Below are 15,772 nucleotides of genomic sequence, written 5' to 3'. Positions count from 1 at the left end.
GGCTTAAGATTAATATATATATTTTTCTAATAACAGTTTTTTTCGGAAATCCTCTTTTCACTTGTCCAGTTGTTCCTCGACCTAAATGAGAGTAAACATTAGCGTGTCTTGAGCCATCAAAAGTTCAAACGCGGCTCTTCTTCATTTTCAGGAGAGTGGATTTGCAAAACGGTCTGAAGAGTGGGAAAACCAGAGTGAGGCAAGCCTCGCTGCCATGCGTGAAGAAGCCGAGATTCTTCAGAGCACCCTCCGAGAAATCACGAATGCTGTTCGACATGATGCCGATAGTACATCCAAAGTACTGGGGTCGCCTGGTGCTGAGATCGAGGTGGTGGATGCTGGTTTGTTAGAGGGGGCAGAAGATGATTTCCTCAGCAAGAGACCCATTTCGCCATCACGTGCAGCTCGATTACGGTCCTCATCTCCTACTCGTGCCAGGTCTCCAGCTGTTTTTGATAACGCTCTTGCAACTGTTCATACCGCTCTTCAGAAGAAGAACGTGCAAGTCATGGTACGTACAAGGGCTTCTTTTAATTGTATTATTATTTTCTGTTCTTGTCTAAGTTCTTAGGACGTTTTTAGTTGATTTCCGGACAAAGCCAATGCAGAAGTAATCTTTAGCCGAACATGGCATTTTAGCATGGCATTTTCTCTGGAGGTGGTTGCTAGATCTTGCAAACGCTCTAAGCGCAATATGGCATCATTTGGGCAAGGGACCTTTTATAACTTACATGCGCTAACATGCGCTATGAAAGGCGCGGCAAAGGCACGCGAATCGCTTTTCGGTCTGGTGCGCTTTAGAGCATGCAGAACTCAGTTATAATTTGTGCAATGGAAAAGCCCTTAACTGCAACTTGTCCGTATCGTATTTTATTAGATGCTGTTTTCCATTTTTTGTTATAAAATCCTCAGTCAGTTTTGTGTTTAGCGAAATATCCTTTAAGAGTTCCCTTTCCGTTTTGCTATAAGTGGTGATCGTCTTCTGTCACAGTGATAGTCAGTCAGTCAGTCAGGCGTACTTGGAGCAATTCAAATAAAAACAGTGGAGCGCGAGTCCTTTGTCGTATGCCAATTTGTGTATTTTATTTCCTCCTTTGAAGAATAATACAGTTGGTACATAGAAAATACGTAAGCAATACAAAATGCAAAAAATAGGAACGGAGAAGGGCACAGTATAGGGGAACTTACTGATAGGCCATTTCCGAGTTCATATCTGCCTCCTCTTCAAAGCGAGTCTAAGTGCGAAGTTTTTCTTATGACGATTAGTTTTCATTCATATGTAAAGTAGAACTAATTACCATCACAAAAACTTTGCAGTTAGACTCGCTTTGAAGAGGAGGCAGACACGAACTCGGAAATGGCCTGTTATGACTTTTTAACAATCTTAATCACATTCCATTAAGTTTCCGTGATATGGTGCAACCCACCACGACAGATACTATACAAAGTTGCGCAGCCACCATCGTCGCTGACCGCTGACCATAAATAGGATCTGTTTAGTGTGAGTCATCTTTTACTTTCAAATTACACAGGAAATGAAGAGCAAGGTCGACGCTGCGAGGGACTCTGAGAAGAAAACCAAGAAACAGTTAGACGATACCGAAAATGAACGCAGGAGACTGGAGAAAGCACTGACAACTGCGCGAGATGAACTGGATTTCACGTAAGCACAGAAAACTTAGCCTTTCTTGGGCCATTCAAAACAAGTGAATGTCCCCTCCCAATTGGTGAATTTTTACAGAGGAAATGAGTTTTCTTTTGGTAAATGGTAATTCAAAGGAGAGTTTTGGCACCCAGACTCACTTTAAAAGAGACCGAATTGATCTTGACAATATGCAAGGCTCTGGAGAGATTAGATCAAATTTAATCGTTATTATGCTGATTTTCTTTGGATAATTTAAAAGAGACACTGGTCTAACTTGCTGATCATCCATGTTTGCGAACGGCGCGGTCTTAGCAAAATAGAGAAGATTTTCTATTTGAAATATCAGGGACAACAACCATTTATTAAACAATTTAATTCTGTGGCAATTTTTTTTTCATCTGATTTGGCTATCTAATCCAGAACACATCTTCAAAAGTCGATTGCTCTCCCCTCCCAGCTACAATCATGGACAAAAGTCTTGGGACAAATTTACATTTGTGGCGCCTTTTCACACGCGCCAAACAAACAGTCTCGCGCAAATTCATCTACTCTTGTTCAGCCCCTCCCCCCCCCCCCCAAAATGTTGGAGACGTGTACACGCTATTTTTCCAAAGTTTCAACATTGTATTGGGGGGGGGGGGGGGTGGGGGAGGGAAGCAACGCATTTTGAAACGGATAACATTGCTTTTTAAAAACTGCGTTTTAAAAACACAGAAAATTAATGCAATTATAGAAGTGTCCCAAGGAATTTCGTCCACCATTGTAAGCTTTTGTACATTATGCTTTTACTTCGCCATTAAAATGCTCCATTTTGACGCCCCTTCTTCCCCACTAAAATGCGTGGTCTCCTCTCCCCCCCCCCCCCCCCCCAAAGGTCACTGAAATGTTCACTTAATGCTCATTATACAATATTTCAACACAAATGAAGGCTCAGCCTCACAAAAACGTGTATGTTACTGTACATCACAAATGTAGCATAATAAGTTAACAAAATATGGTATTTGATATTTAAGTGACGGAAAGTTACTCTCTGTTATTATTACTGCAATATAAGCGACGTTTCAATGTAATCTTCTGAGGATTGTTCTTGTCGATTTTGTCGTATTTAACTTTCTATTTCTCTGCCAAAAAAAAAAGAATCGGGGGGTGGGGGGGGGGGGTGGGGAGGAGGAGGGAATGCCACTAAAATGGTCGAATAATGCTTAATGCTTTTGCCTTGAAATGTTCGAAAAATGTCAGCATAATGTATAAAAGCCTACTCTCAGCCATGTCACTCATTTCGAGTTCTTATATCTACCATTTCCTGTGTATTTTCTGCGCAGTCGTCAAAAAGTTACCGAGGCAAGTCAAGACAAAGAGCGCTTCAAGGCGCATTCAGATGTCCTTTCAACAGAGAAACAAAACCTTGAAAAAATGAGGCATTCCATGAACGAGCAACTGGAGGACATGACAGTGGAAATGGAAAGACTTCAAGCAGCCAACAGCGAGCTCCAACGCCAAAGGGACAATTTGGAAGACGATAAAGATGATTTGGTTCGCGAGAAAGAGCGATTAGGAAAGGAAGTGCAACGTACGAATCAAGTTATAGATCAACTCGAGACGAAGCAGTCGTCACTGAAGGAAGAAATTGTGATTCTCAAAGAGCAGCTGTCACGCTCCATGTTGGACAAGGAGGTAATGGAACAAGAGAAAGCGCACATCTCGGAGACACTGTCGAAGTCAGAACTGCAGAGGGCCGAGTTGGAACTTGAAATCAACAAAATGAAGTCCGAGGAGATCGCGTTGCGTGACGCGTTGGTGAAGCTTCAGTCGCTTAACGAGGGTCTTGGGCAAGATAAGATCGAGCTGAATAAGATCATCAAACAAATGGAATCAGACAAGACCTCCCTTTCTCAAGACAAAAGAGACTTGGAAAATGAGAAGAACAGCATTAGGCAAGAGCTCATACGTGTTGAACAAGAAAAGGTGTGTAGTGAAATTTGTTTTTGTTAAGGAATTTGTCCCAAGTTTTGTAATTTATCCGCATTAACCAAAGTGAAATTTCTTGGAAAAACATGAAGCACTCTTGTTGGTTAAAGACAAAACCAAAGAAATTCTCTTCAGTTGCCTTATGCTATCAAATGGCGACATTTAGCCTGCGAAGTCAGGGACAATTTAAACCCCGCGATTGTTGTATTTTCGGTGTTGAAGCCGCGACAAGAATTTTTCCCTGGCCTCGCCGCTCGAGAAAACCACTCGGGAGTCTCCGCCTCTCCCAGGGAAGTTAAATCTCCTCAGCCTATCGAAAATCGATGCAGCTTTAATTCTCCGCCTCTTTTTTGCAAGTGAAAGATCATGCTAACATAGTGTTAATCTGTTCAGCTAATCGCAGCTTTCTCATAGATTCATAGGAACCAATCAGAAATCGAAGCATGTGTTGTATCCGGCGCTAAGTGCTGGAATACTCGTTACTTTTGCCAATGAACGCAGACGGTGACGGTTAGATTAGTCAACCAGAATTGGAAGTAAAGTAATTACTTCGACCGATTGCTTAAATTTCGTCGATTTGCAAAAAGTCTCAATTAGAAAATGAAATTTGTGGAAACTTCTGCATAGTGATTTCTATAGCCAATCATATTTGACGATCAATTTCAGTCTGTGGTCTTTCGCTAAGTGCGCGAAAACTCGCTTAAGCAAAGTAATTAAGTTGGCAAATCATATTGGACGCAGGGATTCAAATGAGTCAATTGAAAAGCGGGGCAAGACTTTGTCATCCGCTAATATGGTGCGGTAAAATGCGTGCGCGGAATCCACGTAATGTTTTGTTGCTGCTCTTGATTGGTCGAGAAACGAGGCGGGGTTTTGTCAGCTAACGAGGTAAAGGAATGTGAACCGAAAGCAGATAGGAAATGACCCGGCTGTCTACACAAATTAAAAGTGCTCTGCCTTACAATTTTTCCATAGGTGGATTTGGACACTGAGAAATCCACACTTGATCAAAATCTCAGCATTCATGAAGCAAGCCGTGACAAACTAGAGCAAGAAGTGTTAGTGGCCAACCGTGAGAAGGCTGAACTTAGCGAGGCCCTGAACCAAGTTTCCAGAGAAAGGGATTCCATCTATGAAGAGTTGCTGACAACTCGCCGTGACGTAGAGAGACAGAGCTCGAATGTTGTGCGTCTGGCAAAAGAAAAGGAAGAGTTGACACGGGAAAAATCGAGCTTGCTAGTGCAAGTTAATTCATCCGAGCGGGAGAATCGCGGATTATCCGAGAATATAGCAAGCTTGAAGAGCGAGAAGGAATCTCTGGAGACGGCTTTGTACGATCTGCAGCAGACCGCGACAAAACTTGAGGCCAGGAAGGAGGCACTGGAAGCCGAAAATCAAGAGCTGTTGCTTTCCAAAGAAGCGCTGACTGTTGACTTACAGCGCGTGCGCAAGGAGAAAGAGATCGAGGAGGCGAAGTTACTGAAAGACAAGGAGTTGGTTGAGCAGAGACTGAGCCAGACTCAACGTGATGGCGACGTTGCGCTGAAGAGAATGGAACAGAAGCACGAGGAGGAGGTGGAGAAACTGAAACGTGAGAAAGAGAGTTCGCTGCTGCAGGCAAATCAGGAAAAAGAGGAAGCTGTTGCTTTGTTGAAAAATGAAAAGGAGGAGATTGGAGAAAGGTGATGTTTAAACGTCGCTATTTTGGGCGGCTAATTTGCCATGTTCTTAAAGGGGATTTGTCGCAGCAGTGCAGTTCATTTTGCGTAGTTTGTATGGGTTATCGCATGATTTCGAGCGTAATTTGGGATAAATAAGCACGAGTAAGTTTCTTCAAAGACGCACACAGGCCAGTGCAAGTTTTAGTCTTTGGAAAACTTAATAGTGCTTATTTATTCCTAATTGCACGAGAAAAACCATGTGATTACTTATTAATATTATACATGAGAAAATTCGAGATGGTTAAGCAGAAGCAACGCAAGCGTATCACGCAAATCACGGAAAAATTGCGCCATCCAGGGCTCGCATTTGCTCGGCTGTCAATGCAAAAATATGACCTTCATTGCACTAATTTCACTTTTCTTCTGCACTCTGTTTGGGATTAATTCACGTGCTCTCAGCCAATCAACGCGCTGGAATTTTTTCATGTATATTACTATACCTATTACTTGCCAGCATCGTATACCTTATTCATAAATGGCGGTCATATTTATAGTTCTTTTGTCCACGTGCAAATTAGCCTACCGAGCCTCATTTTAGAGCAAGAATTCTTTTCATTTCACTGTATGGTATCGAGGCTTGGTAGGCTAATTGCACTTAGACAAAAGATTTATAATTGACCTCCATTTATGAATAAGGTCTATAGCCCTTGTTGGAAATCAAATAGTATTTGACGTTGAAAAACCCACTCACTATTCGAAAAGAGTAGGGGACGTTATCCCCGGTGTTTTGGACGTCTTAATCTGGACGGGGGAATCTTTTACTTTTTAAAATTAATTGTAAAGTCCGGCCAAAGTACCTCACAAAGCATGGTAAGAATTAGTCCTGAAAAGCCCTGAGGGGAGATACCAATAACTTCACTTCACTTCGCCTTAATTTGCTATGCAACGTAACGCTATCCCAGAAATTTGTTAAACAACACAAATCAAAGCTTCGTGACAATAATGTCTGTCGAGCATAGAGAATTTAATTTACAAACAACAGAGAAAAGTTGTCAGGCTGAAGAGTTTAAAAAAACCGCAATGTCAGTCCATTTTCGTGTTCTTCAATATAGAGGTTTTGCCCGGCAACCATGTTGCATGGCAGGAACAATGAAAATGTTTTGCATTAGAAAGAACACTTGTTCCCATAGGAAAGAGAATCTATTTATTGTTCCTGCCCTGCAAAACCTCTGTTGCCCATCCCTTACTCCTTAAATTGTATTTGCTGCTTCATCCAAACCTTCCTTTAATCTTCCAAGTATTTTTTTTGGCTAACTTTTGTGCCAGCCACAGCCCCTTTTACGAGTGTGAATGTCCAAAATCGATTGAATCCTAGGATTGAAGGGGCAATATGAGTTTTCCTCGGTTCATCTTTTTTGGCCAAAACCGCTCAGAGATGATTTTCTGTGGCTTCACTCCACAGGACAATCACGCCGATCGGCGAGCGTAAATAGACCATTTTCGAATTCTCACGTTTGGACTGGATCTCGCATGAAATGGAGGCTAATGCGGGCAAATCTTTTCAAATGCAAATTAATTTGCCCGCAATAGCCTCCATTTTATGCTAGATCCAGTCCACTGTTAGAATACGAAACTGGCCTCTTGACGAGTTAACCAGTCTCGCTGGAAACAATTGTGTGAGCAAAATATGGCCTGAAGGAAGGGCCGACGGGTTTGATTGTCCTGTTGATCAAGTGATAAAGTACCACCCGCTGAGCAAATAATTGTACCTCTGGCCGGGTCGCTAAGCCGACTTTTAAATGAGCTTGGGCTACCTATGCTTCATCATCCATAAAACATTCCTAGAAAAGTAAGGTGAAAACGATATCTTTTCAGCAAGAGTCCTCCAGTGTACGTTTTGACCATGTCTTCCAAGATGTGTAAGAATTTGAAGAAAAAAACGAGCGAATTTTTCCAAGTTTTTCACCCTTGTTTTCTGGTACTACCCCAGACATTAAATAGCCTCAATGCAGTGATCTTTTCTAGTAAACAAAATCGCATTATTATGTCTGCGTTTTCACTGAGATAAAGACATCTTTCAGTACTCCACAGAGACTAAAATTAAGAGAGCCCCTGAAAGCTGTCACTAAAAAGAACATCCAAGCGCTTCAGTATTACGAATAGATATTACGCTTTTAAAATTTGGAATTTGTAAGAAATTTGCATAATTTGAGGGTCAGATGATTTATTCATACTAAAATCAGTACCTTGTTTGAAAGAATTTTAGTCTTCTTTCTTACATTGGTCTTATCGAGTTCAAAGTTCCTTATCGGGCTGATGCGTGAAATCTGTGGTTGATTAAGCCTGGTTTTCACTAGCGACGCAAGCACAAGCATAAGAGCGCTTATTTCACCGTGAAAACGGGGTTGACGCAAGTATAAGCACAAATGCAAGGATCCAATTTTTTCATTTTCCTTGCACTTGCACTTATGCTTGCGTTCGCCTGCGTTGTGTGAAAACGAAACACAGCATAAGCACATGGAAATTTGCTACGTCTGGCCAATTAAAGCCCTCGATCCAGATTCCCTGCATCTGAGCATTTGAACAAAATGGCGGATGCCGTGATTGATTATGATGCTTATGTCGACGTTCGTTTTCACTTAGCATAAGCTATTTATGCTTGCGCTTGCGTGGCTATTGAAAACCAGGCTATGAAAATAAAAATGTGTCATCAATGAAGTATTATCGTATGTACAAAGCTTTCTCTTATCAAGTCGTCTTCCTTCCTCCCCCCCCCCCCTTCTTTTCATTTCCTTTTCCTCCCTCCCTTCCTTCCTTCTTTTCATATCCGCAGCTCAATATTGGATCCATTTAATACATCATTTCGTTCTTCGAAAGAATAGGAAAGAAAGCGAGAGACAAGAGATTTCTTTCCTCTTAGTCTCGCTTTCTTTTCTTCTGTTTCCTTCCGTGTTCTAATGCGCAGATTTTAATATAATATTCATGGTTTAGATTGGAGCGCGAGAAGACGATCCTAGTGAACGAAGTTGCTTTGGTGCAGAAGGAGCGTGACGATCATTTGTTGATGGCTGAGAATGAAAAGCAAGAGGCGCTACATGCGGCAGCCAATGAGAAAGGAGTTATGCTCGAGAGGCTCAACAAGACTCAGAGCGACCTGGAAAATGCAAACGTGGAAATTGACCGTGTGAAACGCGAGGCGTTTAGCCGTGCTGAGCAGGACAAGGTATTTGCAAAACTGTGACGCTTTCGAAAAAAAGGCTCTCGTCTCGCGGGAAGAACGCGCGAGGAAAACTACACGCGCGCTTAAACACTGCTTCTTTGTCGCAGCCAGTCTTTTGAATTATTAGTAACTTTGGTAGTTTCTTGTATGTTGCGGAATACCGATGTACTGTTGTTTTGTTTTTTTAAAGGGTGCTTTTGGTCAGGCTCAGAATGAGCTAAGGAACACTCGTAGTAAACTAGAAGACCTCAAGTAAGTAAATTAATTATGAAGTTTAGTATGTTAAAGTTGAAAACTTAAGAATCACCATAGTCCATACAAGGGAAAGCTAATGCGTTGATAGCGTTTAGCCTTAAAACGATTTGTGTCAGTTTCAGTCGCTAAATGTTGATTTGCTTGGTGAGAAAGTCGGAATACAGCGGTTGGTCAAACATTTCTTTTGGGAGAGATGTACTGAATTTATCTCTGATGACTCGGGATTACTCGGAAAAATCCGATTGCTCCGAACCGGATACGAACCTGTGACCTTCCTACACCAGTTCGACAGTCTTTGAAGCACTCAAATTTTTTTTCTTCGTGGCCGCCTGATTCGTCATCGGCAAGTGCATCTCCTCCAAGCGGAACTTGTTCCGAGCATAATTTTAATAAAAAAAAAACACAAAAGAGGACGTGTTGGTGTATGTATTTTGTGTTTTAACGTGAATTCTTTTACATTGAAAGTGTGACACCTAGCAGTTTGACACTGCTGAATAGACTTGTGTTTTCCTCAATCATACATATCAAGCCAATGAGATTATTCGAGATAGTTATTGGCTTGAAATGGACCTTTAATTATCTTGAGTCCATTTTTCTTATGGCTTCTTTTCTTTCATTTTTTTTTCTTCGTTGCCAGCAACCGCTATCAAGCCGAGGTCGCGGAGCTGAAGACTCAGATTAAAGATTTGGCCCGCGTCAAAGAAAACACTTTGAGAGAAGTCAGTGAACTAAAGCTTCAACTCAAGATGGCCGAGGAAGCTCGGGATGGTGTCCGTCGGGAACTTATCGACTCTCATCGGAAAATCCGAGAGGGCGAAGAAGCTCGTGAAGCTGCTCGCAAAGAGAACACCGATCTAAAGAGGCAATTGAAAGACGAAGAGCACGAAAAAAAAGCCGTGCAAGAAACCGCCAACGAGCTGAGAGGCAAAGTTAAGAAATGCGAGGCAGAGAAGACGAATTTGAGAAGGACGCTCGATGAGGCCGGGCAGAAGATAGGGGCACTTGAGGATACCAAGGTCGCTCTTCAGAAAGAGGCAGGGGAACTGAGAGCGAGTTTGAGAGAAGTGGAAAAGGCGCGATTGGAGGCCAGGCGTGAGTTACAGCAACTTCATAATCAGGTGCGTTAGCGTTACACTCAAAAATTCATGGCAGAAAAGTGCGTATTTCCCCAACGAAATGAACACTATTAGCTTAACCTTGTTTGTTGCCTTCAGCTGCAGTTATCGAGCAAGTTTTAAAATCAGAAATGATGAGCTAAAAGAAAGAGAATTTCATCGTGTTATGACGAGCAAAAGCCTGTAGTTGGTCGCTTGCTTTTAAGGGCTTACGAGAAACTTGATCTCTCTAATGACTTATATCAAAGAGAGTGGATCCTTGTAGTTACGGTAGAGCAGCACTATTCCCTTAATGCATTCAGCCAAACCTATTGCAGGCGTCAAGAAGAATTGTTTACTGTTTACTGTAATAAAACTTGCCTTTACCACGGTAATAAAGCTAAGTGTGACTGCAACCAATATGTATAAGACGTTGTCTTCCTGGCGTTTGGGAATTTTTTCGCTATGAATTATTTTTTAAAGGCCCGTATATATATTTTGCTGTGACTGTTAGCCATTAGCCAAACAACGAATTCATACTGATGCCGGGGGGGGGGGGGGGGGGGGGGGGGATATTTATTTATTTATGCACGCCTTCATTATTTAACTGTTCTCTAATTTGTAACCAAACCTCGTTGTTTCAGGTGAAGATGTTGGATGGTGAGTGTTTGAAGAGCAAGAAAGAAGTTTCCGATCTCAAAGATCAACTCGCGAAGGACGAACACCTCATCGATGAACTTCGTCAGGATAATTTCACTATAAAACAGAGACTTGTTGAGTCCGAAGGACATAAAGAAGGAGCCAAACGAGAAATGCAGAATATGTCGCGAAAAATCACGGAAATGGAAGAGGATAACCGCGTAAAAGAGAAAGATTTTACTGCTGCTCTGGATGAGTCGCACCGCGCCGAGCAAAAGTCAGCTGAAAAGGTAAACATCGCTTTTGTTTTGTGAAATTATAGTGTGTTGTTTAGGAGCTTAATTTTAAATCGCTACTGAAGCAAGCAGATGACTTCATCGAAAGCGCACTTGGATGATCCGTGCACGAGGTCGCGGGCTCGAACCCTGGCACGAAAACTACTGACAACTACCTGGTACCTTTGAAATTTCAACTGCAAGTGGTTAGAAACGTTCCAGCCTTTTCGAATAGGAACTTTACACCGTAGGTCCTGTCATACGTCATTTCTTAGTAAAATACCCCGGGACGCTGTAGAATGCACATTCTATTTGCGCGGAAGGTACGATATTTCAGCAAATGTGTTCGGGTAGCCGTGACATTAGTCAGGGAGACTTTTCGGAGTGCTGGCACATGAAGGTGATGATGTAGATACAGTGACAGGAAGAAGAGAGTACTCTTTTCATCCTCGGTTCTTAGACTACGGAGCAAGCTTCGAGAGTTTGCCTTCTTAGAAAGGGCATCACAGTAAATGTTCGGCTTTATTAGCGCATCAGAGGTCTCAGGTCATTAGTAACACAGAAGTATTATCTAAAGTAAACCCCTTGGTGTTAAAATAACTGTGGAGGACTTAACATCTGAAAATTATTCGATTTCTAGTCTTCTTGCACTGAAGAGAAAGTGACATCGCCAAAAGGTTGCACTTTCTAGTCATTTTTGAATGAGGAAGATCTCTCGCATTGATTTCCACTCGGAGGGTTTTATTCCTGTGTGGGCTTCATTTCATACCGAATCTGTCCTCTAGCGTCCACTAATGGCCACGAGTTGTTCAGCGACCTAATGGGCAGAACTGAAGAGGAAATGCAATAGTGTTTGTAGTATTTTCATCTGCCCCGCTTAAATTACTACCTTTACAATACTGATACAAGGTGTTTTATAAAGGAAGACCTTAGACAGCAATGACCAGAACCAAGGATGCTGAGCAGCGGTTTTCGTTAAAGCAATGGTTTGCTGGGGGCGTTTAGTCTCGCGGGCTCAGAAAACCTGGTTGTGGTCATTGTTATTTAAGGTTTTTCGTTTTATAAACAAACAAACAAACGAACAACACGTGATTACTACATATTCCAAATACAGGAATTTCACTTCATGTACACGACATTGCAGTGTTGGCGTTGTTTCTTGCAGGTTAAAAATCTGGAGAACTTGTTGGAAAATGCTAATCAGGATAACAGCGACCTCAAGCTGAAGCTATCAGGATCGGAAGGTCGCATCACTGGACTAGAAGCCCACCTGGCACGGATGGAAGGATCAAAGAACGATTTGGAATTCAAACTAGCCAGTTTGCACTCTACGCTAAGAAGGACATTGGGTATTAAACCACCTGGAGAAATAACCGGCAGGTAATTGTGCAAGAGTTGAATCATACCGACCGCCTACCGTTTAGCTCAGTAGCTAGAGTCTCGGATTTCCGCGCTGTAGGTCGTATAGGTAAAGGTCCGATCGGATCAACACTTTTTGGAAAGCGCTGCCTTTGTAATCACATCTGCAAATGGCTGAACGTTTTAGACTTATCGGATAAGGATGATACACCGTAGGCGCCCTCGTCTCAACCTTCTTCATGCAAAGACTTAAGTGGAACTCTTTTGCTGTTTTCGTTCGCCACGATTAACATACACCTGCCAGATTGTCGCCTTTCGACAGTACCATTCCCAGCAATATAGCAGGAGCATTATTACCGCTCACCGATGGCTCTGTTGGTTGAGCATCGGGCTCGGGGTCGTATACTAACTGAGGAGAAAGTGCTGCCTTTGTAATTACACCCTCAAATGGTTCCACTTTTAAGTCTTCTCGGAGAAGGACTATAAACCGTAGGCCCCGTCTCCCAAATATCTTCCTTGTTCATAAGTTCCCTTTTGGACGTTAAAGAAGCCACACAAATATTCGAGAAGAGTAGGGGATGGGGTATGAAGTCCCCGGTGTTGTTGCTGTCCTTTGTGAGTACACGTATGGGTGGATGGGTATATCAGGTCCACATCAGCTAAATAGCTGCCAACCCTTTAACCTACTCAAACAAATACAAGCAAACAAACATGAAAAAAGCCGTGTCCCACGGCCCAGTGGTAGAGCAGCCGAACTAGAAATGGGAAGGTCGTGAGTTTGGCTCCTGCAAAGGAACACAAGGGTTTTTTCTCTGAAACTCCCCGAGTCGCCCTTGCTGTAAACGACAACTGTAGCAACGACAATTTCTTATCGCTGTTTTCCTTTTTTTCTTCCCGCTTATAGAACTCCTTCGCCAACTCGCGCGCGTAGTCCGAGTCCACGTCGTCGCATGTTCAGAAGTCGGTCGCGTTCGCCCGAAAAGGGCATGGAAGAGACAGTTGATTCCGGGGAGCGCTCGCTTTCTCCGACCAGCAAAATGTCTCCGAGCAAGTCATTGGAGATGTCGGGAGAGATTGATCCGGAGACGGTTCGCTCTGCACTAAGAGACTTCGCCCAGAGCATGAAAGAAGCAGAACGAGAAAGAGACGAGGCGATGGCAAAGGTGAATAACTTACAACGTGCTATGGACGAAATAGCTGAGGACAAAGCAGAGACGGAGCAGCGGTTGCAAGCTCTTCAGAAGTCACTTGGAGAGGCAGAAGAAGGTACCATGCGCGATGTAGAAAATAACGTATGATCGGCACTTTTTTTTTTTTTATCTCGTAAACTTATATTTTCCTTTTAGTGGAGAGCTATAGCAACACCAATGTGCCATTTTACAGTTCTGTGCTCAGTTACCAGGCCATAGAATAAAAGCTAGGCTGGAGTTGACCAATTTTTTGATACAAACCTCACTGCTTTTCTTGTGTAAATAGAAACTTGTTAGCATTACAACAACATGCTTTACATAAGAAAAGCAATGACGTCTGTATCAAAACAAGGTCAACTCCAGCCTCGCTTTTATTCAAAGTCCTGGTACCTGAGCACAGAACTGTAAAATGGTCTTCCTGCCCTGTTAGTGGCACCAGACAGATTTACGGGTACAAAAATCGATTTTTTTTCCCAAAGGGTAAGAACATTGAAAAACTTCTTACTGTTTTCCAGGTCGCCGGGGTGCAGATGGTCGTCTGAGTAGTGCCCAGACTGCGCTCATGCTTCAGGAGGAAACCATCAGACGCCTGGAACGAGAGCGCAAAGGGCTGAACGAGAAGATCGCGGTACTAGATTCCAGTCTTGCTCAGGCTGAAGGTGAACGCCGCCAATTACGAGACAAGGTCGCCCAGCTACAGCAAGTGGAGTCAAAGAGTGACCAAGAGAAAGAAGCTATGCGCGCGCAGATTGAAAACGCAGAATCGCGGCTGACTAAAGTAGAGCTGAGAAAGAGGTCCCTGGAAGGTATGTTGGTGGTCTCGAAACTATTTTTATCATGACTTATTTGCCCGCTGGAGTCTCATCTTTCAGTAGAGCTCACAACTTTGTTCATCTAAGGGGTCATGTTATCTAAGCCAATTGACGAGTCAAATCGTTTGCTGCTAGACACAATTCAATCCATGGGCCCCAGGGCTCGAAATAAAAGAAAATCAGTCGCAAAGTCGACGCACTTTAATGTCTTTACAGCATTTTAACACAACAAACTGTGAGCCTGCAATACTTGTGTGTAAAGAAACCGCTTAAAATGGCGAGTGGTGAAATTGATTGGGTCCGATATCTTCAGATTGAAAGAAAATTCACGGCGAGAAACAACGTATCTTTTTCATTTCTCTATATATTTTAGTAAAAGTAACGCAAAGTGGCAACTGCTGACCCTTTTATTTCGAAAGATCGAAGGTGAAAACTAATCGCAAATTTGCGACTGTATTGGTCGCAATTTCGAGTCCTGTATGAGTGTCACTGTTAACAGGGAAAAGGCTACAAAGGAGACATAGGTTTTGAGGGAACAGAGATGTTAGTAAAATGGGTTTTTGAGTGGACATTGACGTTGTTAAGTGAATGCTGAAACATTCTTTGCTTTCATTAGGTGACATCGAGAGACTTCGAATGCAATCAGCTGAGAGCGAGGCTGAAAAACAGGCTCTCCGAGAACGTATTGATCAGTTGATGAGGGCACAGCAAGAGCTGGAGACACGTTCGACTTCGCTTCAACTCACAGTCGACAGGCTGACGCTAGCTTTGGCAAAAACTGAAGAAGAGGAACAGGCATTTAAGGAAAAAGTAAATAAATAAATTGCCAGTCTGGACCCCTCTGCAAAATTAAATTAGGGAGCTTAAGCAACGGCGACGGCAACGAGAACGTCATCTCAAAATATAAATTGGCGTTATCGTAATCGCTTTGCGACTACCGGTATTTCAACCTTTTTAATATGACAAGGGTGTAGTAGTTCCTCAAATATGACACTGGTCGGAACGGCACTTAATTTAGGGGAGAAAATGAAAATTTATTCGCAAGTGCTCACGTTTTTCGTATAATCTCAAATCTGGCTATTTCACGTTTTGCGGACGACGGCAAAGAAATGGACAAAAGTGAAAACGCAAGTGCCGGGAGTGCAAAGCTATTGCTTTTATCCACTAAATATGCAAATTTGTGACGTTCTCGTTGTCGTCGACGTTGTCGTTGCTTAAGCTCCTTATTGAAACATATTCAACGGGAATTCAAAAGTTGATTCGATCCATACTTTCCAAGTTTGACAGATAGCGTATGAGTGCTATGTTTTATTGGTACAGGGTGTTGACTCGTGCGAGTCGTAGGGCAGTAAATTGACTTCTTAAGCTTGTACGTTTTGTTTCCCCATTTCCGACCACGTGATGTTACTCTAAAGAACAGTTTCCTTCAAATGTCGTCTTATGCACGTGGTTATGTACGAATAACTTATGAAAAGACAGAAGGAAAATTCCCTCGAGAACATCACGTGGTCTGAAATGAGAAAACATAATGTACATGCTAAAGAGGTCTATTGAAAAAAAAAAAAAAAAACAAATAGAACCGATTTTCACGTTACCTCCTAGTAGGGTCTCATTTTGTTAACAACTTTTGATACATGAAGTAGACCCTGCCCTT

The 15,772-nt window shown here is 42.6% G+C and overlaps 1 protein-coding gene across 3 annotated transcripts in view; it reads left to right on the top strand.

Annotated features, from left to right (window-relative positions):
- Window positions 1-15,772, top strand: part of LOC138051626 (rootletin-like) — a 43,070-nt gene that overhangs the window by 16,248 nt on the left and 11,050 nt on the right. For all 3 annotated transcript variants that reach the window (XM_068897863.1, XM_068897865.1, XM_068897864.1), the window contains exons 9-20: window positions 152-511; window positions 1,533-1,663; window positions 2,968-3,610; window positions 4,589-5,295; window positions 8,266-8,497; window positions 8,685-8,746; window positions 9,387-9,867; window positions 10,488-10,772; window positions 11,923-12,137; window positions 13,021-13,382; window positions 13,822-14,112; window positions 14,735-14,928. In XM_068897863.1, coding sequence (XP_068753964.1) covers window positions 152-511; window positions 1,533-1,663; window positions 2,968-3,610; window positions 4,589-5,295; window positions 8,266-8,497; window positions 8,685-8,746; window positions 9,387-9,867; window positions 10,488-10,772; window positions 11,923-12,137; window positions 13,021-13,382; window positions 13,822-14,112; window positions 14,735-14,928 — 3,963 coding nt within the window. The remainder of the gene's footprint in view (window positions 1-151; window positions 512-1,532; window positions 1,664-2,967; window positions 3,611-4,588; window positions 5,296-8,265; window positions 8,498-8,684; window positions 8,747-9,386; window positions 9,868-10,487; window positions 10,773-11,922; window positions 12,138-13,020; window positions 13,383-13,821; window positions 14,113-14,734; window positions 14,929-15,772) is intronic.

This window comes from Montipora capricornis, chromosome 6 (genome assembly GCF_036669925.1).
Source record: "Montipora capricornis isolate CH-2021 chromosome 6, ASM3666992v2, whole genome shotgun sequence".
Taxonomy (NCBI): Eukaryota; Metazoa; Cnidaria; class Anthozoa; order Scleractinia; family Acroporidae; genus Montipora; species Montipora capricornis.
Note: the sequence above shows the minus strand (reverse complement) of the source record. Positions and strands in the feature narration are given on the sequence as shown.